The sequence below is a fragment of the Microcebus murinus genome, chromosome 16 (assembly GCF_040939455.1).
Source record: "Microcebus murinus isolate Inina chromosome 16, M.murinus_Inina_mat1.0, whole genome shotgun sequence".
In the NCBI taxonomy this organism is placed as follows: domain Eukaryota; kingdom Metazoa; phylum Chordata; class Mammalia; order Primates; family Cheirogaleidae; genus Microcebus; species Microcebus murinus.
The window spans coordinates 32,015,137-32,042,683 of NC_134119.1; the positions used below are offsets into that span (position 1 = coordinate 32,015,137).

Sequence of the window (27,547 nt, forward strand, 5' to 3'; positions counted from 1 at the left end):
TGAATCAGCAATGCAGTTTTATTTAAAGCAGAGCTGGGGAAAGGCTATGCCCCTTCACTCCCTCTCCTCCCACCACTTGGTCCTATCCCAAGTCAGGCACTGGAGCTCTCTGAAAAGGCTTGATGAGAGGCTTACAGGAGTGGGGCAGGGTTTTGTGGACCTTTATCTTAGAGCAGCTTCCCTTCAGCTGTACCTACATCCCAAGGATTTGGGGGCCTCTAGATCTTAGGGAAATAGAGCTTTGTTCATCCTCAGATGGAAAGCTGGGGGAAGGTTCCAGCATTTACCCTTCCATAAGGGCAGCCCCTCGAGAGGGATAGGAGAGGAATGACAAGTACAGGGGATAGGAGGTCTCTTGAGCGAAGTTGGAGCTGGCCTGGTTGTGCCTTCACACAGGGTATGGGTTGTCCAGGACTGCCACTCCTGCTGCCACACCACCATCTGCATGCTCGATGGCTTTGGTTCGAAGTAGATGCCCCACGTGCTTGTTCATCACAAGTGTCTTTCCCTGCCTATAGAAATGTGGGCAGGAGACAAACATCACCACCTGGACTCAGCCCAAACCCAGGACCTTTCCTGGTCCCAGCCAAACAGTATATGGGTAACTGACTATATTTAAGAAACTGCTAGGATTTTAGAGTCTCTCTTCCTCCCTGGACTTTTTCTGGTCCTGGATTGTCAGGCCATATTTTTTCAGTCCCCTTGGTACCACCCGAAATTTCCTTTGTAGTTCCAAAGCACTTCTCATGTGGGTTTCATTTCATAGCCCTGTGAGGTAGGCAGGTCTTAGGTCCTTGACTTCATTTAATAGTACAAAAACAGGTAGCAAACCTAGGGATTGGCAGAGCTGAGACTAAAGCCCAGGATTCCAGATTCTGTCCAGTGTTCCCTCTAGGCTCGCTTGGCTGTCACTCTTATAGGGAGGTAGTGGAAGGAGCTCCTCCTGACTGGCTCACCTGACATAGACCCCAAAGATGCCCAGTTCTGAGATGCACTGGACCACTCGGGCAGGGCTACCAGGCCGTAGAAGGCAATTCCCAAAAGGCTCAGGTTCAATCTTCTCCATGAGGATGTAGGAGGCTCTCTCCTCACTGTTCTTCAGCCGCTCCAGGGCCTGTACCATATTCTCTCCATACAGGTTGTTACCTACAATTAAACTGGCCAGTCACCCTGGACCCTCTGCTCACCTCCTCTACCCCATGCCCTCACTTCTGGGGCCATGTGGGCGAGTCAGCAGCCTCAGTTCCTGAAACCAGCTCAGTGAAGCCCAGGGCACATCTGACTCCCAAGGAGGGAAGGTCACCTGGACAGGAGAGCCCTTATTCATGCAATTGAACACACCTTCCACCACACTGTCCTGCCCTGGTTCTCCTCCTACTTGTCTATAGCTATTCCTACTCAGCCTCTAGTACTGGCTCCTTCTCCTCTTAAATGTTGGGGTTCCCTAGGAATTGGTCCTCCCCCCGTGCTCTCTCCTCCATGTATCTTTTTTTCAGGGAGATCTCTTCCATTCTCAAGGCTCTACCTATTCTCTATAAATTATTTGCTCCCAAATCTTTAACTTTACTCCCTGCTTTAGACATCACATAAATGTCCCATGGGCTCCCCCCAAACAAAATGTCCAAACAAAATTATTACTTCTGCCTGAACCTGCCCCTCATGGACCTTCCTACTGTCAGTCAGGCAAAAGGCATCCCTGAAGATATTTAACTCCTCCCTCTCCATCACCTCTGGCATTAACTTGGACATGTCTCTCCAGTCTGTGCTCCAAATTTATAGCCCTAGACTGGGCCTCTACATCGCTCTTCTGGATGACTGTGCCAGCCTCCTCCATGGTCTCTCTGCCACCAATGTCTCCCTTCATTCCAGAACATCTTCTACAATGACTGAAACACTGTTGAGTTTTCCAAGTTCCTACCACCACTAACAACTTGAAATCTGGATGAATAATGTGTCCCTTCCCTGCTTAAAACTCTCTTAATGGCTTAAACTCTCTCTTCCCACTACTCTTAGGATAAAATTCAAATTTTTAACATATATTCAGTGCCCTTAATAATCAGGCCCCAAACTATCTTCTCCAGCCCAATCCCTGCCTCTTGCCATCTCTCTCTCTAGCCTTACCAGTTTCTCATTAATCTCCAAACATACTATGCTTTCATGGCCCAGTGCCTTTGCTTGAAGTTGTTCCTTCTGTATAGAATGCTCTTCCCCTTTTCCACCTGGGAAACTCCTACACACACACCCTTAAGTCCAAGTTAAAAAATCATCTCCTCTGACTCTGTGAAGCAGACATAATCCCTGCCCTCAAGGAGTTTCAAACTAGACAGAAAGATAGATACATATTCTCTCCAACCTCCTGATATGCCCCCACCCTGCTTCCCCACAATTTATCCCCAGGCACCTCAGACTAAACTTGTCCAAACCCTTCAGTGCTGGTTAATCAGATTTCTCTGTACTCCACAGCACTTGGTCACAGAGTCTCGAGGGATACTGTCCAAGGTGGGACGTGTACCAGTTCCCCTAGTACCCGCTTGCTTGGGACTGTGCCCATAGAAAATGGTGGTAAGCACTGGTGATAGCCTATTAGCCCCTTTCATTGAGCAGCCCTGCAGAGGGAGATCCACTTACCTCCACCCTCTCTCTGGGGCTTTAGCACAAACTGGCTAGGGGCAGCAAGGGCCTCAGTGATGGCCTGGTCCCCTTCTTCACCCTGGCAGGAGGCAGAAAGCAGTTATCAGCAGTTTCAGGGCTAAAGAGACAAGGATTGAGGTCCTGTTGGTTGTGCAGAGCAGCATCAGAGGAAGAGCAGGAAGGGGAACAGCTAGAAGTTCCTTTAGGCTGATGCTACTATCTGTGTGTGACTCCCAGCAAACTCCCTGCAGCAGCAAATGCAATGAGAACAGGCCTTTCTCTGGCAACTGTTCAGGCCTTTGCAGCAGGTGGCCTTTAAAGTGGGTATAGATGTTCTTCAATTCTTGCTGTCTGCCTTCGTTCCTTCCCCTGGTTGCCATCTTCATCGCTACCTTTGTTGAGGAAGCTTTTAATAGATTCCAGCCTCTGTCCTCCCATCATGAGGCTGCCCTTCTCCCCAGGACTAGGGGTTCTCTAGAGCAAAACCAACCGAAGTCACAAATGCTAGCCCCAGTGCCAGCTCTAGCCTCCCAACACATTGGGCTCCAGGTCTCTGCCACCTAGGAGGCCTGTGGTAGGAGAAATGGGCTGCCCACGTACCATGTCCAATGAGTAGAGGCCAGCAAAAGTGGCACGGAGGCGGGCCACAACCTCAGCCTGGCCAGGGAGCAACACCTCCAGTATGCCCACCCTACTCAGCTCCTGCTGCACCTTCTTTGTCCCAGCCAGCTGAGTGGCAATGTCCGGGCACTTGACAGCACATGACCTCTCCAGCAGCAGGCGTGCTTCCCAGTTCTGTGGAGGGAAGAAGACAAAAGGAATTCTACTTTATTTCACTTCAGTTGACCTTTACCGAACATCCATCAGGTGCCAGGTATCATGCTTTATATCTTCACATTCATTATCACCCAGGATCACTGCAACATCCTTGTGAGGTAGGTGTGACCTCTCCCAATCTCTGGGATTCTTGCCTTTGGGGAGGGCTCACAGTCTAGCACAATGATACATAACTATAACTAAAATGGAAAATGAGGCCGGGCATGGTGGCTCACACCTGTAATCCTAGCACTCTGGGAGGCCGAGGCGGGCAGTTTGCTCGAGGTCAGGAGTTCAAAACCAGCCTGAGCAAGAGCGAGACCCCGTCTCTACTATAAATAGAAAGAAATTAATTGGCCAACTAATATATATAGAAAAAAATTAGCCAGGCATGTTGGCGTATGCCTGTAGTCCCAGCTACTCGGGAGGCTGAGACAGTAGGATTGCTTGAGCCCGAGTTTGAGGTTGCGGTGAGTTAGGCTGACACCACGGCACTCAGTCTAGCCTGGGCAACAAAGTAAGACTCTGTCTCAAAAAATAAATAAATAAATAAAATGGAAAATGATAAAAGGTGTAAGGGTGTAGAAAAATTGATGAGTAGGTTTGTTTATGAGCTTAGCTTCCTACTGCATTCCAAATAAAATCCTAACTAACTCTTTACCACAGCCTACAAGACCCTGCAGGATCTGGCTCTTGTCCATCTTTTGAACCTTGTACCATGCCACCCCCTCTCTCTCCCCCACCACTCCCACATTCTAGCCACACACCTATCATTCCTCAAATCACAAACCTCATTTCTTCCTAAGGGCCTTTATTGCTTTTCCCTCATCCTGAAATTCCCTTCCTTTTGGCTTTTTCCATGGATAGTTGGATCCTTCTGATCCTTAAGTCTTAGCTCAAAGTCACCTTTTCAGAGAAGCCTTCCTTAACCACCCTATTTAACATGGGTTTCTCATAATTCTCTTTTTACCGTTTCATTCAAAGCAGTTACCCAAAACTAAAAACAAAACAACCTCCCACCCCACAAAAACACTTTTCTATTTTTGTTTACTTTCTGATTCCCACATCCATGACCAGACTGTGAGCTCCATAAGGATAGGACTCTTGTTGTTTGCCTTGTTTTCTGGTGCATCCTCAGTGTCTATTTGTTATTATTGCTGAATGAGGTGAAATTTGAGTGGGGTCCTAAAGAACAGGTAGAGTCTGACAGGTGAGAGGCAGTGGAGAAGGGGTGCCCGCACGTAGGTGATCACAGAATGAATGGTCTGTTGTGCCAGGAGCTGAGGGTATAAGAGGCAGGGAAACATCAGAGGATCATACCTCACAGCTATGGTTCCAATTCCCAGGTAATAGGGAGACAGTCTGTTCTTGGCTCCAGATCACAGCAAACTGCCCACAGCAAGATCAAGGATATGGCCCGAGGAGCAACCCACCTACCCAGTGCTGTCCTTTAATATAATCAGTCCATCTGTAGAACCTTTACCTGATCTTCACCAATAACCCCAGCTACCTACTAGTGGCTACTAGTCTGGTGTTCCAGGCAGGGTCACAGGTGCCCAGAATATCAAAGATATACCCAGGGAAGTACCCCATTATATTAGAAGCAGGGAAAGTAAAACCTAAAGATGAGCAGGGACTTTCCCAGGATCACCTAGCAAGTCACTATGCATTGCAGATCTGTCTCCATATCTAAATCTAAACCTGGTCTGAACTTCTGTTCCCTGAAAATGTCTACCTCCTTATATGCTACTTTCCTTCTTTGTTAGCTCAGCCTATTCTCCGTTTAAGTTTTCTTTGTCCTGTCTTGAAATCTCGATTCATTTTCCCAATAGACAGTCTCTTCCTCTCTAGTCAACAAGTTCTCACCATTGCTATAGAGGAAAGGGCCTTCTATAGAGCTGTGACCTCTGTAGAGCTCCCCCAAATAAAGCTCAATGCTAGGGGGAATCCTAGATGAATTATGGACTTGGAAGGGGCTCCCTCAGATCCAGAGTCAGGAAACTGCATATGGTCACACACAGGCAGAGTCAGGTTCATGACCCCAAGCTCACTGCCCATGGTATTTCCTAACTTATTTCCTCCTTTACCTTCTCCCAACTGAAAGCCGAGCTTAGCCTCTCCATGGTGTGGATGTTAGGAGCAGGGGAGAAGAAAGGCGTACTGGGAATACCATCAGCCTGAGAGTCAGAAAGCCTGGGTACTTAATGGGGATAACTATATGTCTTACAGGGTGGTTAAATGAAATATTGGATGAGGAAAGTAATTTTGAAACTACATGGTAGGATAGCAAGATGAGGTGGTATGACTCATTAACAGGAATGAGCAGATGAAAAAAACTTTATTTTCTTTCTTTTTTTTTGAGACAGTGTCTTACTTTTGTTGCTCAGGCTAGAATGAGTGCCGTGGTGTCAGCCTAGCTCACAGCAACCTCAAATTCCTGGGCTCAAGCAATCCTTCTGCCTCAGCCTCCCGAGTAGCTGGGACTACAGGCATGGGCCACCATGCCCAGCTATTTTTTTCTATATATATTAGTTGGCCAATTAATTTCTTTTTATTTATAGTAGAGACAGGGTCTCGCTCTTGCTTAGGCTGGTTTTGAACTCTTGACCTTGAGCAATCCACCTGCCTCGGCCTCCCAGAGTGTTAGGATTACAGGTGTGAGCCACTGCGCCAGGCGAAAAAAACTTTCTGATTCAAATAAAAAAGAGGTAAGAGTTGGCAGAAAGAAAATGGTCAGCAGTATGCTAGAACTGGTTGCATCAACTAGCAAGGCTGATTGTACTATGTTCAGAGACATTAAGAGGAGTAGCTCGAAATTGGCCATGTGGGAGTATTTACACTATAGAAATCAGCAAGTGCTACAAGCTAGGGCTCTTTCCCTTTAGAAAGATGGTTAAATATTTACCAGCATATCTCTGGAAACAGTGTGAATGGCTGAGGCACTGTGGATTCCTAAGGATTCAGATTCTTGAAGACAATGTGTTTATAGAGTGAGAGGCAGCAAAAAGCTTACAGGAGGTAGGAGGTTCCAGCAATAAGTTTCCTGAGGAAGAACTGAAGCTAGGATTCAAGAGAAAAACCCAGGTTGTTGTGACACCTGAGTTGGGTCTCTGTGGAGTTCTGGTGGGTCCCAGGAGGCAAAGAATGCTCTAACAGAAAATACCAACCTGTAGACTGTACTGACTCGGCATGTAGCCATCCCGGAAGTAAACCACAGCAACTTCTTGGCCCTCCCTAGAACACAGGGTGGAGAAAGCTGCTGTGTTAAATTATAAATCGTATATGTTCACTGGTTTAATCTATTTCAGGGTACATCAAAATGAATTTGGCTTTTTTGAAAGTCAGTCCACAGGAGGAGCCTGATCAGGGGTTCACTGGAACCAGTGAAAGTAGATACCCCACTACCAATGCTTCCACTAAAAACACAGAGTTGTACAGTAAGGAATACCTGAGAATATTCCAGATTAGAGTCATTCAGGAAGGCCAGATGGGAAACAAGAAGGTAATCAGAATCAAATTAAGTAAATTAAAAAAAATGTGGGCTTGAAATTACTGAGCAACAGAATCACATTGCCATGCTTAGCAAAACACACTTGTATTTCCACTGCTTAAAGTAGTTGAAACCCGGCTAAGATTTTTTAAAATGGCAAAGGTGAAGGTAGAAATGCAAAGGAGATGGAAAATTATGAGTCTAGTTAAGACATAGACAGTCTTTTTAAATTTCTTTCCCTTTCCTCTGACTTATTTGATATTACATGGTTTATTTGGAAAGTAAATTAACTACTTTGTTTTCTTATGATAAAAGCACATTTTGAAAAATAATAAGTGGTATTGGAAATTCAGTGGAGGGTCTTAGTTTTAATAATCACAAAGTTCTGGATCTAAATATGTGTGCTACAATGCTACTCAAACATGCGGCACTTAAAGCTACCTGGTGGTATCCCCTGGAAGGAAAGGGAGGGCCTGGCTTGGAACCTAAATGCAGGCCTGAGCTAATACAGTAGCATCCAGATCAATCACAGAATGATCCAGCTGCCCCTCTTCCTCTCTTACTGCCTAGCTCTTAGGCCTAACTGACTTGGCCTGCCACTAAGAGGGGCAAGAAAACTTTTGGGAGCTTAGGGGCATATGAAAACCAAGGTCAACTTTAAGGTGGCCATTATCTAGTGTGTCAACAACTCCGATAAAATCCTTTAGAAGCAGAGCTTGGCTAGCCTTCTCCAAAATTTCCTGAGAGGATGAGATATTTCAGAAATAAGAAAAGGAAGCAATCATCACATCTCCCAGAAGAAAAGATCCTTTGGGGGAAGAGGGTGGCAGGATAAATTTCATAAACCAGCCTTCTATTAGGTCCTTGGGAATGCTTCTTACACAAACAGCCTTCGGTCTTGGTCCAGAGACCCCTTTTCAGAGATATCTTCAAATCTTCGCCGGATCACGTGGATGTTCCTGGGAAAGATGGGCAGAGGGAGTAGACGCTATCTTCTGAGGGACCCTCTCCAATCTTGGGGCCACACCTGGAGGTCCCTCTTCCTTTACTTACTTGCTCAGTAGCTCATTCTCTATGGCACGCTGGTCAAATATATTCCTTTCTTTCTCTTGAGCAATCAGTAGCACCAGAGCACTGGGGAAAAAGCACAGGTGGCCCAAGGCTGTTACAGAACTTGTCCTTCCTTGTCCTACTTCTTTCAGGAATCAGAATAAGAATACAGCTTCCCTGAAAGAGCAGATATTCCCTCAACTTGAGAGTACCTCAGGTTTAGATACTTGAGGCTATACACATCTCCTAAAAATTGAAAACTTGAAAAAATGGAGATGTCTCTGCCTCTTCTCTAGTGGGTAGATGAACTATTATAATTATGTCAATTTTCTGTGCAAATTAAAGTTTAGATTTAAAACCATCTCAAATCCCCAAGAGACTTTTCCTTAGAACTTAATATAATCATTCTAAAATCTTTCTGGAAGAATAAATAGGTGGGAGTATTGAAGAGTATTTTGTAAAGAACAATGCAGGGGGTCAGGGGCTAATGGCTCTATTACTAGATTATAAAGAATATAATAAAAGAGTGTAGCTTGTGCATGAAACACTGGATCAGCTAAATAGAACCCTACAGAAACCTAAAAGGCAAACTATAAATAAGGCATTATCTCTTGGGGCCTCCCAACATTTCTATTATATATACAGGGTCACATTTGGTCTCACAGTATTAATGGGATCATGGGGGCTTACCTGGACTCTTCTTCTCTGTTTATCCATGTGTTTTGCTTAAAGAAGCAGGGGCTTGAGGGCTCAGGGAAAAGCTTATGCCAGAGAATTGTCTGTTTGGTTGCCAGCTAAGATATTTTCAGTTGTCAAAGATAGATCCAGTCCCCCACCAGACTCTTAGGGAAAATGCTTTTAGGGCAAACTCCATTTTTGCTACAGCTGTGCTGCTTTCTGCCTGTGGCTTCCTGCTGAGACCCTTAGAAGCCCAAACTTTGGCTTAGGATTCTAAGTGTATTCCTAACCTACTATACTTGGCCTTTGTCTGTCTCTGCTTCTCCTTACCTTAGCTGAACCTCTTGGACTAAATTCTGTTTGCCTGACTCCTTTCCATTTAGCCAAAATATAGGTCCTAGTAAGCCCTCTCTGCCAGCCTGCCTGAAATCTCATGAGGTCAGGTGTGACATTAAGCTGAGTCTGATTTTGAGTTGATGTCTGAGAGACAAGCTAGAAGTGGCGCTCTCATAAGTCATCTTGACCTGAGAGTTTGCTGAGGGCTAATGGCCTTGCTCTTCACTTTGTAGCCAAACTGCTTTATTCATGAGTGGGGGTGTGGCACTTGGCCCAGGCTGGCCCACCTCCAAGAAGAGGAGGAGGAGGAAGGCTGGAGGCTGTAGGTTAAAGTGGAACTGTATGTCCTAGCCAATTAAGTCAGCCTGCCATCTGCCAAACAATCGGAGCCAAACCTAAAAACATATTCTACCTACTCCTGCCTTCAGTTCTGAGCAGTCTGTTGGGAGTAATACTAGGAAAATTGTCAGCTAAGGAAAGTGACCTGGCAACAGCATGCTGGCTGGGCATGAGGATCCCTGAGTCCTAGTCCTGGCTCTACTAGTGACTTATAGTGTGTGCTTGGGCAGCTCAGTTTCTTTCCTTGGGCCCTGATTTTCTCATCTATAAAATAAGAATATTAAAAAGATCACAGTTCCCAACCTTTATCACCAAGAATTCCCTTTTCTTATTTTCTACTCATTCGAACTAACCACAGGCCCTGTTTTAAAAATGTTTGCTTAGCCGGGCATGGTGGCTCACACCTGTAATCCTAGCACTCTGGGAGGCTGAGGCAGGTGAATGGCTCAAGGTCAGGAGTTCGAAACCAGCCTGAGAAAGAGCAAGACACCGTCTCTACTAAAAATAGAAATAAATTAATTGGCCAACTAAAAATATATATAGAAAAAATTAGCCAGGCATGGTGGCGCATGCCTGTAGTCCCAGCTACTAGGGAGGCTGAGGCAGAAGGATTGTTTGAGCCCAGGAGTTTGAAGTTGCTGTGAGCTAGGCTGATGCCATGGCACTCTAGCCTGGGCAACAGAGTGACACTGTCTCAAAAAATAAAATAAATAAATAAATAAGTAAATAAATAAATAAATAAATAAATAAAAATGTTTGCTTATATTGAAATCATAATTCATTTTCTAGGCTTTCTTTTAAACAAATCTTAAAAATCATGAGACAATTGACAAAAATTAATCTGTTCTACAAATGCAGTTTTTCAGACTATGCTATGGGACCATATCTCCTACAGACAGAACAGGGTTAGTACAGAGAACACAGGCTTTAGAGGCAGATGAATTCTAAACTTACTAGTTGTGTAACTTTGGGCAAGTTATTCAACCTCTCTGAGCCTCAGTTTACTCTTTTGTAAAATAAAACTAGTACTTGTTAAATGGTAGCTATTATTATTATTGAAAGTACTGGCTGGGCGTGGTGGCCCATACTGGGTCATGTGCTGGGCCAGCAGAAGAGCCTATCTAACTCTCACAATGGGGGAAGCCGGTTCTAGCTCAGGTGCCACACAGCTCCTACCTTCCAGTGCCTAATTCTGGGCACACAAGTATTTTCTCTCCATGTTATTCACAGGCTGGCAGGGCAAACCCTCTGCAGCTTTGTCTAACAGCAGTTCCCCAGCTAACCCATCCCCTGGCTTCACTTTCTTAAAATACAACCTAGCCAAGAGTTCTACTTGAAAGCATATTTGTCTGATGACTTCTAAATGCTCAGAGTCTGAGGTTTCTTAGGTCATAATGAGGCTTAGCAAGCCCAAAGAGGCTCTCTTGGAGACAACAGCATGATTAAGAATGAGGGTTTCTGAGGGACATGGACTCAGGGCTCTGTCACGAACTCACTGCTTGACCTTTAACTTCTCTTCTCAGAACCTCAGTTTCCTCATCTGTAAAATGAGGGAAGTGAATAGTACCTATCTCAGAGAGTTTATTATGAGGATTCAATGAGATCCTGTTTGTAAAAAGCTTAGCCCAAGGTGTGGCACTAGTAAGTGCTTATTAAGGGCTATTAATGCTCTATCGCACTGCAATAACAGCCCAGCGCAGTGGCTCACGCCTGTAATCCTAGCACTCTGGGAGGCCAAGGCGAGCGGATTGCTAGAGGTCAGGAGTTCAAAACCAGCCTGAGCAAGAGCGAGACCCGTCTCTACTATAAATAGAAAGAAATTAATTGGCCAACTAATATATAGAAAAAATTAGCTGGGCATGGTGGCGCATGCCTGTAGTCCCAGCTACTTGGGAGGCTGAGGCAATAGGATTGCTTGAACCCAAGAGTTTGAGGTTGCTGTGAGCTAGGCTGATGCCACGGCACTCACTCTAGCCTGGGCAATAAAGCAAAAGTCTGTCAACAAAAAAACAAAAACATTGCAATAACTGTTAATACTAACAGTAATACTAACAGTAGCTCCTTGATTGTCTAGAAGTCACTTACCTAATATCTTTACATATCTGGAACATGGTTAAGAAATAGGAAGGAAGCAAAAAAATGCCTCTAAGCAGTTAAAATGGACACCTTAAAATTCCTAAGTCAAAGTTTATGCACTTACTCATCAACGTGAGGCCCTCACACTCTTTAGACATGATCATAAAAACTTGCATCATTTGCTTTCCCAAACCACAGCAAATCAGAAGGAGGTATGGGGATAGGAGTGGAGGATCCCAAATTGAAACACACTGACAGCAGTAAAAAGTAAGAGCTGGGCCGGGCGCGGTGGCTCACGCCTGTAATCCTAGCACTCTGGGAGGCCGAGGCGGGCGGATTGCTCGAGGTCGAGAGTTCGAAACCAGCCTGAGCGAGACCCCGTCTCTACTAAAAATAGAAAGAAATTAATTGACCGACTAAAAGTATATATACAAAAAAAAATTAGCCGGGCATGGTGGTGCATGCCTGTAGTCCCAGCTACTCGGGAGGCTGAGGCAGAAGGATCACTCGAGCCCAGGAGTTTGAGGTTGCTGTGAGCTAGGCTGACGCCACGGCACTCACTCTAGCCTGGGCAACAAAAGTGAGACTCTGTCTCAAAAAAAAAAAAAGTAAGAGCTGATAACTGGGAAGCAGACAGGAAAGCTATGAATAAAATGAATGAGAACTTAAAGCCCAGCAGTCAAAGCCGTTAGTGTAGGCAAATAGCCTGTAACCCAGGTAGCACTGCTGCATTATAGCAAGATGCAATTGCTGACGGTCATAACGATGACCTGCAGTCAATAAGAAAAGGTTATAGTCAGCATCTTTTATTTAAGAAGGAAGCCCAAAACCCTGTTAGAATAATTTTGGCACTTAAAGGTATAAGTTTCCATTTCTAGAAAAATCCCCTTATTTCCTAATGATGTCAGGCAAAGAAGTTGCTGCACCCATGAATGCTGAATCTAAAGCAGGGTACTACTGGTACTTTTTCACACCCTTACTTGGCTGAGCCGTAGAGCTCCCATGCTTTGGCAATTCCCATGGCCAGTCCCTTGCTGGGATTATTGGAGAGGATCTTGGCAGCTTCTTTGGTCTTCCTCAGTACGTTGAGAACATGTCTGTTGGAAGAGAGACAGCTGTTCAATAATTGGACAGACCTAGAAGAACCCCCTCTGTCCATGACCTCACAGATACTTATAGGAACATTACTTTGAGGATCAGCTGAGCACTAAAAACCATCTTACCATCACACTCCTGGAGGATCCACCTCAGCTTAGAATATGCTGGGTTACCTAACCCTGGCCGCTGGTGTACATGCCCAGAGGAGTCCTGAGACCCTGTATCCCCACCCCACCCCATCCTAGCCTCACACTGAGCTGGAGCACCTACCCTTGGCCCCCAGGTACTGTCTGGAATCCTGCTGCAGACCATCTGGAATCATTGTAACCTGGAGCATCACTGCTGACTAGAAATGGATGCTACTAGGGCCCAGCCATCAGATGGAAGCCCTTGCACTCTTCTCTCTGCCTTGGATTCTGACCTCCTTTCAGGCCCTCAAACATGTCAAGTTCTTTCTCAACCCAGGGCTCTTAGAGATACTGTTCCCTCTGCTTGGAACACAAACTTGAACAACAAAGGGATAGGACTAAATGATTTATCAGGTTCCCTTTCTCTCTGACATATCAAGGATCTGATTATAAGTGCAAACTTGCTGTGGGGGGAAACATATGACCCAGAGCCCAGAAAGGCACAGTCATAGTTAGAAATCCCTGGCCCAGCCAATGACTGTAGACCCATCAGGCTGACACCCCACAGGTATGCCTGGAGCTGCCCAAGGGACCCACCGATGCACAGCAGGGGTCCGGGAGGCCAGGCCCCCAAAGCTAGCAGAGATGGTGTTGATTTCAATCTGTTTCAGGGCTGGGGAGCCATCTGCGCTGCGCTGGAACATGTAGTCTGAGCGGTTCAGGCCCAGGAACACAGTCTGTGGGAACACTGAAGGCTGAGGACATCTGCCCAAGGGCTGACTCTGCGGGCCTAGCCACAGAGCAGACAGGTACCATGAACTCTATGTAGAGATTAGAAAAACCAGCTACCACTCCCAAACCCAGTGGGATCATTCTTCTGGTCATCCCAGGATTGGTCACTGGGTTGTACAAATCCACTGGGGACCAGTGAGAGGCAGATTCCCATAAGCTCAGGGCCTGGGCCAAATTCTTCTGGTAAAAAAAAATTACTGACACATACACACAAAAGAGATGGGAGGGGCAGGTTTTGGACTGGGGTGGGACTGGGAATGGTTACCTGGGCAATGCCCTCTTTCAGGACTTGCTTGTGGATATCAAAGAGACGAGCAGTAAAGTCATCCCTTTTGATGGTGCTAGAGGAGAAAACAGAGAACATTTTCCAGCCTTCATGGGACCTTAAAGTCAAGGAGTCCCACCTCCATTCACTGACTCGTGAATCCTCTCTGGATCTACTAGCCAAAATTTGAACATCCACTCCAATTGAGTAGAGAATAGTGATTGAGAATCCAGCTCTAGAGCCAGATGCCCTTGGTTCAAATCCTAGCTCTACCACTTACTACAAGGCAACCTCAGGGAATCATTTCACCTTCTATGTCTCAGTTTGCTCATCTGTAAAATGAAGAGGAAAATAATTATATCATAGAATTGTGGTGAAGAGTAAATGAGGTATTACATTCAAAGCACTGAACATAGTGTCTGGTCCCAAGAATGAAAAAATGACATGTGCTATAACTTTTCTATACTTGAATAGTTCTCATGGTTGGTAAGCTTTCTGGTTGACCTAACACTAATTCACCATAGCTTCTCTTGCACTCTGGGACCTCCCAGGAGAAGGCTTCTCTTCTTCCATGAGAGCCTGATGTCATCTCTCATGTTTGACTATAAACCACAGGAGGGTGGGGCCGTGTCTGTAGTTGGTTCATCATCATAGCTTAGTGTGATGCCGTGACATGTGACATGTGGTAGGGCCCTATCCATTATGGTCTTTTGGAGACTCAGGAAGAGACAGAGAGAAGGAATCCACAGGTAATTAACACCATACTGTTGCCTCTCAAAATTCAGGGCCCATGAAATGCTGTGAGAAGATTGTGACTTAAGATTCAGGGCCCATTCTGCACACCTGCTCAAGCTTGGCTTTCAGGCTCACTTTGTTACAGAGACCCTGCAGCAGACCAGTGGGGAGAGCCAAGTAGCTCAGTTCTGCCCTGAAGTTCCTCTGCTCCCCAGCCAGCTCTCTCCCAAGGGTGAGCTCTCTCATACCAGCCTTTGGTGAGGAGGAGTCCCCAGCTGAGTTTCAGCCTTCAGGGAAGTTGGGACACATTTTCCTTTTTCTGAAGAGGTGCTCTGGGGCTCTTCTCCCTTAACAGTTAGGGTTTGTGTATGTGTGTATGAGAGAGAGAGAGGAGAGAGGAACAGGGAAAGCAGGGGTTGCAGAGATGGGCTGCAGAGAAGTTCTCTCACATAATTGCATCATTAGGGTAAAGGTCATAAGCCAGGCCACTCATATTTCTCACAATCCAGATTCGCAGGTACAAAGCTGGGTCCATTCTGAGAAAGATCTCAGGGGAAGGTGGCAGTTGGATTCACATATTCACGACTCATCGGGTTTTTAGCTGCAAGTCAGTAATTTCCAGACTTCTTTTTTTTTTTTTTTTTTTGAGACAGAGTCTCACTCTGTTGCCTGGGCTAGAGTGCCTTGGCATCAGCCTAGCTCATAGCAACCTGAAACTCCTGGGCTCAAGCAATCCTTCTGCCTCAGCCTGCTGAGTAGCTGGGACTACAGGCATGTGCCACCATGCCCAGCTAATTTTTTCTATATATATTAGTTGGCCAATTAATTTATTTCTATTTTTAGTAGAGATGAGGTCTTGCTCTTGCTCAGGCTGGTCTTGAACTCCTGACCTTCAGCCATCCTCCCTCCTCAGCCACCCGAATGCTAGGATTACAGGCATGAGCCACTGCACCCGGCCTGCAAACTTCTTACTATTATGATCCCTTCACATACTCACCCTCACACCAAGTTGCACTTTTAAAAAGATTTTTATCTCTAACAAAATAATCTAGTTTTCTCTTGAAAAATTAATCAAAGACACACCATTACAGGTTGAGTATCCCTTATCTGAAATGTTTGGGACCAGAAGTATTTTGGATTTTGTAATATTTGCATATACATAATGAGATATCTTGGAGATGGGACCGAAGTCTAAACACGAAATTCATTTATGTCTCATATACATAGTCTGAAGATAATTTTACACAAAATTTTCAATAATTTTGTGCATGAAACAAAGTTTTGACTATTTTCACTATGACCTGTCACATGATGTCAGGTGTGGAATTTTCCACTTGTGATGGCATATTGGTGTTCAAAAAATTTCAGATTTTGGATTAGGGATACTCAACATTTATATATATTTAATTATAAAATAAAGAATTGGTATGGCCCAGTCTGAACCCCATCCCACCCAAAAATGGGAGGCCTGAGGTAACAAGAAAAGGTCACTGCTTAGGACAAATGGACATCTGAATTTAAAACCAATAATCTTCCCTATCCTCTGTTTTCCTCCAAAACTAGGCTGACTTTCCCTAATTACAAATGGAAATACCAATCTTCAAAGCAAGAGGTCACATCTCACAGAATGTTAACAATGAAAATGACCTTAGATTTAAGCCAACCTCTCCATTTTTCAGGTTGAAGAAACTGAGGCTCAGAGAAGGAAAGGGACTTGCTTGAGGCTATGTAAATAAGTGGTAGAGCCAGGATTAGAAGCCAGCTTTCCCGACTCCTACTACTTTGTCTTTCTTCTGTCCTGCATCCCACCAAGTTAGCTGACATGGCAACACCTCATGGCTCCTCAATCTTCCCATCCCTTGGTTCTAGCAGCTCCTGGCTTCCCATGCTTTACCACCTGGTACCTGGAGAGAGTTTGCTCCAGGAAGGCAGCGTTCTGGCTGACAGCATCCACTAGCAGGTTGAAGTCCATCTGCACAGCATAGGCTTGCTCTAGCAGGGCACTGGGGACCACTGAGGGGAAGAGTGTGAATGGGGCATAGCTCACCACCTGATCAAGGAAAGAGAATGGGGCAGGGGTAGAACACCTGTGAATGAGTTGTCTTTCTGCAAACATAACTCCATGAAAGTCTGGCCTAAATTTATTCAGGACATACCAACTACAGATTAGTAGTTACCTTGGGAGGGGTGGGAGGGGAAGAAAGTATACAAAGAGAGCTTCCAGATTCTATGATATTTTATCTTTACAATTAAAAAACTGAGAAGTGGCCGGGCACGGTGGCTCACGCCTATAATCCTAGCACTCTGAGAGGCTGAGGCGGGTGGATTGCTCGAGGTCAGGAGTTCGAAACCAGCCTAGCAAGACCGAGACCCCGTCTCTACTATAAATAGAAAGAAATTAATTGGCCAACTAATATATATAGAAAAAATTAGCTGGGCATGATGGCACATGCCTGTAGTCCCAGCTACTCGGGAGGCTGAGGCAGAAGGATTGCTTGAGCCCAGGAGTTTGAGATTGCTGTGAGCTAGGCTGATGCCACGGCACTCACTCTAGCCTGGGCAACAGAGCGAGACTGTCTCAAAAACAAAAAACAAAAAAAAAACTGAGAAGCCACTGGGCAGGGTGGCTCAGGCTTGTAATCCCAGCATTTGGGGAGGCCAAGGTGGGAGGATCATTTAAGGCCAGGAGTTCAAGACCAGCCTGGGCAATATAGCAAGATGCTGTCTCTTAAAAAAAAATGAAAAAGATTGGCTGGGTATGGTGGTGTGCACCTGTAGTCCCAGCTACTCCAGAGGCTGAGAGGGGAAGATTCCTTGAGCTCAGGAGTTTGAGGTTGCATTGAGCTATGATCATGCCACTGCACCCTAGCCTGGGTGACAGAGCAAGGCCCTGTCTCTAAAAAAAACAGAAGTCACGAAACATTATTGAACACATACTATGTACAGGGCACTATTTTTTTTTTTTTTTTTGAGACAGAGTCTGACTCTGTTGCCCTGGCTAGAGTGCCTTGGCATCAGCCTAGCTTCCAGCAACCTCAAACTCCTGGGCTCAAGTGATCCTCCTGCCTCTGCCTCCCGAGTAGCTGGGACTACAGTCATGCACCACCATGCCCGGCTAATTTTTTCTATTTTTGGTAGAGATGGGGTCTCGCTCTTGCTCAGGCTGGTTTTGAACTGAGCTCAAACGATCCTCCTCCCACCTCAGCCTCCCAAAATGCTAGGATTACAGGCATAAGCCACAGCACCCGGCCCAGGGCACTATTTTAAATACTTTATGTGGATTCATCATTTAATCCTGTGAGGAAGATAATATTTATTATCCATACTTAACAGATAAGGGACCTAAGATAGGTCCAAAATTATATTCAGCTGGTAAGTGATGCTGGGATTTGAACTGGGATGGTTACTAAATCATATACATTCGTGTACACACACACACACACACACACACACACACACACCCCAGCTCCTACTTGGTTAATGTTCAAGCCCAAGTTCCTCCATGTGTCAGGAGCTCACACCCTGCTGGTAGAGCCACAGCAGAAGTGAACTATGGCCTCCTGAGTAGAAGCCAGCAGTGGTTGCCCGCCCCCACCCAAGTTAGAGATGATGACTCAGGTTAACAGGCCTAGAGTTCAGCTGCACTGTGGATTCTTTGGACTTTAACACATAGCCAAGAAACTCAAATACCATCTAGGACACTGTTTTTAGAAGGGGGAAATACATTCTCAGATTCCCAAGAAAAAGTGAATTAGAACTTGGGTAAGAGAAGATAAGATGACCTTGTGGCTTATATTATGAAGCATTCCTGACTTTAACCTTTTGAGTTAATATCAGTTTGCCATTATGGTAGTATGAGTTTATGGTGTTAGAGTTGGCATTTATGTTTATTTAAAAAATATTATTATTTTGAATAGATAACACAAACACATGAAACAAAATTCAAAATAGACACAGAATACATAGTGAAAAGTATGTTTCACTCCCATGCTTGCTCCAGTCACCCAGTTCTCCTCCCGAGAGGCAAATGGTAGACTAGTGTCTCACACATCCTTCCAGACATCTTTATACTGATATATATGTACACATATATAGTTTCTCCTTTTTTACACACACAGCATATTGTACACTGTTCTGTCCCTAGCTTTTAAAATATTTTCTTATATGTTCAAATGGAACACTCTCTTTTTTTTTTTTTTTTTTTTGAGACAGAGTCTCACTCTGTTACTCAGGCTAGAGTGCAGTGGCATCATCATAGCTCACTACAAGCTCAAGCAATTGTCCTGCCTCAGCCTCCCCAATAGCTGGGACTATAGGTGTGTGCCACCACCCCTGGCTAATTTTTGTGTTTTTAGTAGAGATGGGGTTTCCCTCTTGCTCAGGCTGGTCTCGAACTCCAGACCTCAAGTGATCCTCCCACTTTGGCCTCCCAGGGCATGAGCCACTGCCCCTGGCTACTCTCATTCTTTTTAATGGCTGTATAGTATTTCACCTTTTGGCTATACCATAATTTATTGAATCTAGCCTTTTATTGAGAAATATTGAATTCACCCCCCATTACCATCAATGCTTCAATGGGTATCCCAGAACATACATTCTATTATAGGTATTTTGTATATGAGAAAGTCTATAAATTCTAAATTTCTAAAAGTAAAAATGAAGCCAGGCATGATAGTTCATACCTAGTACTTTGGAAGGCTGAGGCAGGAAGATCCCTTGAGCCCAGGAATTCAAGACCAACCTGGGCAACATAGTGAGATCCTGTTTCTAAAAAAAATTTTTAGAAAATTAGCTGAGCATGGTAGTGTGTGCCTGTAGTCCCAGCTACTTTTGAGGCTGAGCTGGGAGAATCACTTGAGTTCAGGAGTTCAAGGCTACAGTAAGCTATGATTGCACCACTGCATTCTAGCCTTGGCAACAGAATGTGACCCCATCTCTAAAAAAATTTTAAAAATTTTTAAAAAGTGAAAATGTCAAGTTATTAGGTTAAACCTAATTTTAAATTTTGGTAGATAACTCCCAAATTACTGTCCTCAGCATGTTTTTTTTTTTTTTGAGACAGAGTCTCGCTTGTTGCCCAGGCTAGAGTGAGTGCCGTGGCGTCAGCCTAGCTCACAGCAACCTCAAACTCCTGGGCTCAAGCAATCCTGCTGCCTCAGCCTCCCGAGTAGCTGGGACTACAGGCATGCGCCACCATGCCCGGCTAATTTTATATATATATTAGTTGGCCAATTAATTTCTTTCTATTTATAGTAGAGACGGGGTCTCGCTCTTGCTCAGGCTGGTTTCGAACTCCTGACCTCGAGCAATCCGCCCGCCTCAGCCTCCCAGAGTGCTAGGATTACAGGCGTGAGCCACCGCGCCCGGCTTGTTTTTTGTTTTTAAAAGATGAGGTCTCACTATGATGTTGCTCAGGCTAGACTACAGTGGATATTCACAGGTGTGATCATCATGTACTACAACCTTGACCTCCTGGATTCAAGTGATCCTTCTGCCTCAGCCTCCTAAGTAGTTGGGACTAGAGGCATGTCACCAAACCCAGCCTTAGTATGTATTTTAAGATAAAACTAAGGAAAGGTATTTTGTGAGAATAAAGTTAATTCAGCCTGAAGCCTTTATGAGTTAGAATAGGAATTATTACAGATTATATAAGGGGTGACCTAATACCTTAAGTACATGTGTGATGACTACAGGGGCGTTTCCTTGGCTTTTAAACTCAGAACTCTGCCTCCCCTAACAAGTCTCATCTGGCCTGAAAGACTCTCAGAAGAGTTTTTCTGCTAAGATTTCCCTCTGCCTCTGTCTTCGGAACTCATTATGCTCTCCTGAATTTAGATCAATAGTATATAGCTGTCTTCTGCTGTCAACTGGCTAAAGGCTGAATGAAACACTTTTGATAGAGACATGAATACAGAATAGCATTATTCTACTATTTTTTAAAAAACTATAGACCAGGCACGGTGGCTCACACCTGTAATCCTAGCACTTTGGGAGGCCGAGGCGGGAGTATCACTCGAGGTCAGGAGCTCAAGACCAGCCTGAGCAAGAGTAAGACCCTGTCTCTACTAAAAATAGAAAGAAATTAGCAAAAAAAGGAAAAAATAAAAAAAACTGTAGAATATGCATGATAATAAAATTCTGCTTTGTAGTCAGGGAAATACCAGGGAGTGATAGGAATTGTGGCAAATAGAACAGGAGTCACCAGACTTTTTAAACACGGGGCCAGTTCACTATCCCTTAGACCATTGGAGTGTGGGTACTGTGAGCCCGGGACGAGTTGGCTGCTAAGCAGAACAGGCAGCAGTAGCAAAAACACCCAGAGGGCCGGCCAGATAAATGTCCTCAGCAGGCGGCATGTGGCCCACAGGCCATAGTTTGAGGACACCTAAAATAGAACAACTTGCATCTTATCTAAAGAGGGCAGCCAGAACTCTGCTCTAGCCAATTGTTGCCATGCAGGAAAGTGGGCCAGAATTGCCAGATGATCTAATTTTTCCAAATAAGTTAGGTTACTAGATTTTTCTTTTTAATTTCATGATTTTTTTTAATGTTGGCTCTGACTTTTTAAAAATATTCTGATTAAAAAACTATTAACAATACTTGCCTCTGGGGAGGGAAATAGTGGAGGAAGACTTACCTTATCTGGAATATCTCTTTGACTTTTGTACCCTATTCAAATGTATTTGAATTCAAATGCGTTTGAATGTATTAACTATTTTTAAAAATAAATTAACTCCCTAAACATTGTAGGAGCCAAATATTCAGCCTGTATATGGCTGGCTTGCAGCCTGAATCTGCAGTATAAAGTTCACACTCTTCCTTTGCCCTTATGCATAAAGCTTCTTGGCTGTCTGCTTTGGCCTCCCTTCTTTCCTACTATATCCACTTATGTGCCCTGCATTTTAGCTGCATTCCCTTCAACATTTTTTGCCTTTTCCTACTTTTGTGCCCCTGTTATGCTGTTCTTTCCTCCCATTTGTATTCAAATACCACACTTCATCTCAATCCTCTAATCATAATGAATTATTCCTTCTCCCAGGTGTCCTATATAGTATCTTGGGAGAGGCAATAAGGCATGGATGTTCAGAGCATGGACTCAGGAGTCAAACTCATTTGGTTTATTTATTTATTTATTTATTTTGAGTCAGAGTCTCACTCTGTTGCCCCGGCTAGAGTGCCGCGGCATCAACCTAGCCCACAGCAATCTCAAACTCCTGGGCGCAAGCAATCCTACTGCCTCAGCCTCCCGAGTAGCTGGGACTACAGGCACGCGCCACCTATGCCTGGCTAATTTTTTCTATATATTTTTAGTTGGCCAATTATTTTTATTTATTTATTTGTTTTTTGAGACCGAGTCTCACTTTGTTGCCCAGGCTCGAGTGAGTGCCATGGCATCAGCCTAGCTCACAGCAACCTCAATCTCCTGGGCTCAACGATCCTTCTGCCTCAGCCTCCTGAGTAGCTGGGACTACAGGCATGTGTCACTGTGCCCGGCTAATTTTTTGTATATATATTTTTAGTTGGTCAATTAATTTCTTATTTTTGGTAGAGAGGGGGTCTCGCTCAGGCTGGTTTCCAACTCCTGACCTTGAGCCAGTTTCCGCCCGCCTCTGCCTCCCAGAGTGCTAGGATTACAGGTGCAAGCCACCCACCAGCCAAACTCATTTGGTTTAAATTCTGGCTCTACAAATTATTCCACCATTTAAATGACCTCAGGCAAGTTACTTAACCTCTCTGGGTCTTGGTTTCCCTTGTCTTTGTTGTGGTGAGGATTAAATGAGTCTGTGATTCCAAAGTTTTTAGAATGATGCCCAGCAAGTAGTAAATAGTAAATGACAGCTAATATTGTGCAGCAGATTGCCTGTTTCCTCATAGAACTGACATTATTTTGTCCTTTGGTACAGTCTCTATCTAGACCCATGAGCTCCAGAGGAGGGGGCCTCTGGCTGACTCACCTCATTGTCCTCACTGCCTAGGATGGTCCAGCATAGAGGAGGCACCTGGTAAAGACTGGGAATGAAATCTCACACACACACATGCATGTACACGTCCTGTCTTTTTTTCTGAATTCGATTCTCATTGAGGATTGTGCCTTTTCTGGGCTCCATTAACTCCCAGAAAGACCAAGTATTGGACCTTCACACAACACCTACTGATTAGCAGAAGAAATAAAAATGTGGAAGAGAATATGCTTTATTCTAGATTCATACAAGCAGTTCACAAAATCTAGGTTCACAACCTAAGCAATTCTATTCCCCAAGGCAGAGGCAGACCTTCCACACACAGCATTACTCTGCCTTAGATGATAGCCATTCTGATTTACCTGGGCCTCAGCAAACATTTACTGAGTCTGGACTACCCACCAGGCTCATACTAGGTTCTGGGCACACAGAGACAAAACAAGAATGTGGTAGGCTAAAAAAGATGTTGGCAGGTCTTTAGTCACCAATATGAATAGTCTTAAGGTATACTATTAAGTTAAAAGAAAAAAAAGCACAAGGTACAGAAGTGTTTGTCTAGTATGTTTCTTTGTGTAAAAAAGTGAGAAAAAGGAATACATTTACTTGTTACTTGTTAATATTTACTATTATTAATATGAATAAACTATTTGAAAGAATAAACAAGAACACTATACACAGGTTGCCTTCATGGCAATAGAACTGGGTAGCAAGGGAATGAGGAAGGGAGGGTTGAACTGTAAACTTTGAATTTGAACTATAAAAATGTCTTACCTAGTCACAAAATAAAAAAAAAAAAAATTTAAATGATGAGATTTTAAAAATATGTGGTTTGGACTCAGCAATTCTACTTTTATGTATCAAGCCTAGAGAAACACTCACAGAGGTGCCCAAATAGGCAAATATGTGGAGTTTCCTGTACTATTTAGTCATAAAAACATTAGAAATCAACTAAATTGCCATCAGTAGAGGAAAGATAAACTGTGATATATCCACACCTGGAATGCTATGCATCAGAATGAAACTGACCTTAATGGAAGGCATTAGAAAGAGTTCTAAGATAGACTGTTAAATGAAAAACAAAAACACATCATAGACTAATATGTACAATCCAATTAAAAAAAAACAAACTACATATTTCTATATGCACATATATACACATATCTATATGCACATATCTATGTATATAAATGCACAGAGAAAAACCTGAAAGGATATATCACAAACCAGTTATACAGAAGATAGTGTGATTAGGGGATCTTAAATAATAACTCATGGGGCAAAGTGCTTTAGGTGAATTATCTTCTAATTCTCTTACCAACCGAATGAGGAAGGTCCTATTATTATCCCTTTTTTATATTTGAAGAAACTGTTGAGAAGGGTTAAGTAACTTGCCTAAGTCACACTTCAAACCCCACATTTAAATTTGTATATGCTAGCATGCTGCTTTTTATTGTACACTTCTAGAGATCAATTTTAGTTATCGAGAAAAATAATGTGAAGGAGATGTGGTCTCTGATGTAAAGGAGCTGCCCCCAGCCTGGCAGGGGCCAGACAGTAGGCAGTGAAGTCAATGCTGTGGGGTGTGGCAGGGGGCTTACATCTGAGGAGCTGGGCTCCTGTGAGGTCCTCAGCAACACTCCCTCAGCCAGGGCCCGGTCCACAGCCTGCCGTGCCAGCTCCTCCAGCTGCTGTTCATCCTGCAAGAAGCTTTCCCAGCTGGTGGCCATCACAACACCTGTAATAGATGGAGAGAGGAGAGCTTGGTCACAGGTAGTCTGGGGCCCCATAGCTACTGAAACTGGCTGGTAACCATTCCAACACAGCAGGACTCTGACCTCTGTTAGAAAGGACAGTGTGGTATAGGGGAGTGAACACTGGCTGATTCCAGCTTTTAACAACTTCCATGTGCACAAAACAGAGCTGCTTGACAAAGCATTTCCATTGCTACTCTCTCTCTCTCTCTCTTTTTTTTTTTGAGACAGAGTCTCACTTTGTTGCCCAGGCTAGAGTGAGTGCCCTGGCGTCAGCCTGGCTCACAGCAACCTCAAACTCCTGGGCTTAAGCGATCCTTCTGCCTCAGTCTCCTGAGTAGCTGGGACTACAGGCATGCGCCACCATGCCTGGCTAATTTTTTCTATATATATATATTAGTTGGTCAATTAATTTCTTTCTATTTATAGTAGAGACGGGGTCTCTCTCTTGCTCAGGTTGGTTTCGAACTCCTGAGCTCAAAGGATCCGCCTGCCTCGGCCTCCCAGAGAGTTAGGATTACAGGCATGAGGCACCACGCCCAGCCCACTCTCTCTTTTGATTCCCAATACAATGGCATTATTCTCACAGTATGGAAACATAGGCTCAAAGAGGTGAAATGACTTGCCCTAGGTAATGCATGATAAAGCCTGGACTTGAACTCATGTCCCTGGGCTGCTAGCCCAGTACTCTTCATTAAAGAAGCTGGCACTAATGTCAGATGCGATTGGGGTAAGTTCTTTCCCCTTCCACAGCTACAGATTCCCTACCTGTAAAACAAGAGGAATGGGGTAGGATCAATGATTTCCAAACCTGGCTCGACATTCTGGGGAGCACAGGAAAGACTACAGATTCCTTGGCCCCACCACAGAGATTCTGATTCAAGAAGTCTGAAGGGAGGTAGAGGGGTTGAGGCTCTGTATTTTTAAAAAAACTTTCCTGGGATAGGAACCACTACAGTAGATTATTAATTTCCCGTTTAGCTCTAACAATTCACGTCAGCAAATCTCAAATAAATTACATGGGAAGTTGGGGGGAAATACCATGAAATGCAGATGAGTATCATACTAGCCAAAAGCAGAAAGTGATTACACTCTATGTATAGACAGCTATCATCACAGTACCAATAGACAGAAAATATTTTTGAGAAATCACATTAGCAGGATGGAAATAACTGACACCCAAGTGTCCAGAGTAATAGCAGGAGGAGTCTGACTGGTTGCCCAGTGACACATGGATGTGTACCAACTCACACTTTGATGCTCATTCACTTTGCAGCAGGCCTCAGGGGTTTAAGACCTGGATAAAAATCTGGAAACACCAATCATTAATTTTGTTCTGCCCTACTGTCATTTAATTTTAAGAACATGGTTGCCCAACTCAGTGGTCCCCAGGAAGAGAGTTAGACAATGACAGGTAATCTCCATCACATTCAGCTCAGTCCCCCTCTTGGCATAACAGAGCTGGTGCTAGAACAATTATGAAAGTCTGCCAGCCTCAGCACAATGTTTTGAAAGAATGAGCATGTGATCCCAAGAGGGTCCTGACACTATTCCTGTTGAGTGAGAGATAGATGGGTGTAGTCTTAGTTCTGGAGTTAGACCTGGGTTTGAGTCCATAATAATACTACTTCCCTTTTAAGAAAGGTTGCCACGTGGACATTAAATGAGAAAAATCTGTGTGAAATTTCTCAGCATTGTTTGGAGCTCTATACATGGGACCTTTTTTGGGCTGTACTTACTTTACATGTGGAGAAGACTCGTCAGAGGTCACACAGCAGCCTGGTGGCACGGCCTGGACAAGAACCCATTACTTTGATAAGAGCAATGAAACCCTCCATTAGCCCCCGTCTCTTCACAACTCTGAAACTACAACATCTTTGTCTGCTGTTGGGCTTTTGTTTAGTTGGTAAACATTGATTTGCATCTAATGCCAGGCAGTTGGCTAGGTACTGGGGATAGGGAGAAGGATAAGATATAAAAAATAATCACTATGAAAAATGCTAACTGAGCCTTTCTCTTTTCTTATTCTACAGTCTCAACCCTTTTTGTGGCTTTCTGTTTTGCTGATGATACTCAAATCTATATGTTCACAGTAGTACTCTCCTACCTTCAAACTAGAATATCCAACTGCTTCCTGGGAGTCTCCACACAACCAGAGTAGAATTTGTTGTTGTCTCCCCACAAATCGGCTTCTCCTCTGATGAACCCCATGTAGGTACCCAAGCCTTGTATGTAGTACTTCTTTCCTACATCCCATTCCCCCCAAATCCTGTGGATTCTGCTGCCTAAATATACAGTACTTAGAATTCCTTGATTTTTCTCCATCTCCACTGTTAGCTGCCTAGCCTGAGTCACCATCATCTCTTCCTTGGGCACTGAGATTCAGAGAGAAGTATCTCCAGTGACCAGGATACACCAGACTCTCTTCCACGTTCCAGGTCTTGGCACGTGCTGTTTTCTCTTTGGAACACTCCCCACCACTCCTGACCAGCGTTCACGATTTAGTTTAGGAAGCTGTCCCTGTTCCTCCCCGCCCAGGGCTTCTACAGCCCATTATTATCCCTGCCTGGATCGTAGGAATAGTGTTCGTCTTGATCACTTCTCTACCTATTACTGGCGCCTAGTACAGTATTCAATGATCGCTACATGAATGAACGATGAATGAATCACAGAAAAGCCTTAAAACGCCCACAGGAAACCCGGTCGGACTTTATCCTCAGGGCTAGGCCAGTGCCTGCATGCAGCCCAAGGCAAGCCCAGGCCTGCCCCGCTTCACCGGCCTGCTCGCTCCCACCAGGGACAAAGTTTGGTCCTAAATGCTCCCAGTTGTGGCTTTAAGTCTGGTTCTACCCTTAATGGCACGGTGCCTCCAGTGCCGGCCCAATCTAGAAGTAAGAGATCTGGAAAATCTGATATCAACATGTGCCAGCCCACACCCCTCACTGGACACCAGGTTCCCGTTGCGTGCGACAGGTTTGAGCCACAAGACCTCCCGGCCTCCGAAGTTCCAATCGTTCTCCAGACCCCTCCCTCACGTCTTTCCTCCCAAGGAAGCGTGACCCATGCCGGCCGCCGTTGCCGCGCCCCAACCTACTCGTCCGTCGTCCAGCCATGCACCATACTCTGGCCCCTCGCGCCGTTAGCCCCGCTCAGAAGGCGGGGCCTTGAGAGGGCGGGGCCTTGACGGGACTCAGTGCGCCTGCGCGGACCGCCCCCAGCAATACTTAAAGAGTGGTTGGGGAGGAGATCCGTGTCTGTGGAGCTGGACGGTGGCCGGGAAAGGGCAGTCCATGTAAGGGCGGCCTCGGCGTGGGGGTTCGTGGGCTGCACCCAAGTGGACCGGATTTGGGAAGGAGGGGAGCAGTAGGGAGCTACGGGTATGCATAACTCGTAGAGCATCA

General features: G+C 44.8%; 1 protein-coding gene across 4 annotated transcripts; it reads right to left on the reverse strand.

Moving 5' to 3' along the window:
• On the reverse strand, positions 1–27,326 carry GSS (glutathione synthetase). Of its 4 annotated transcripts, none has more exons than XM_012754772.2 (14): positions 27,241–27,326; positions 25,886–25,938; positions 23,994–24,130; positions 16,339–16,484; positions 13,700–13,775; positions 13,240–13,379; positions 12,397–12,513; positions 7,991–8,071; positions 7,819–7,896; positions 6,615–6,681; positions 3,232–3,426; positions 2,629–2,710; positions 957–1,146; positions 1–512 (listed from the first exon to the last, which is right to left on the reverse strand). In XM_012754772.2, the coding sequence occupies exons 3-14, from the start codon at positions 24,120–24,122 to the stop codon at positions 389–391; spliced, it is 1,425 nt and encodes a 474-aa protein (XP_012610226.1). In that variant the 5' UTR covers positions 24,123–24,130; positions 25,886–25,938; positions 27,241–27,326; the 3' UTR covers positions 1–388. The 4 variants fall into 4 exon arrangements, with proteins under 4 accessions (XP_012610226.1, XP_075867168.1, XP_012610225.1 ...); XM_076011053.1 differs by having other exon boundaries at positions 25,886–25,956; positions 27,241–27,294; XM_012754771.3 differs by lacking the exon at positions 25,886–25,938 and having other exon boundaries at positions 27,241–27,325.
• Positions 27,327–27,547: the final 221 nt, after the last annotated feature.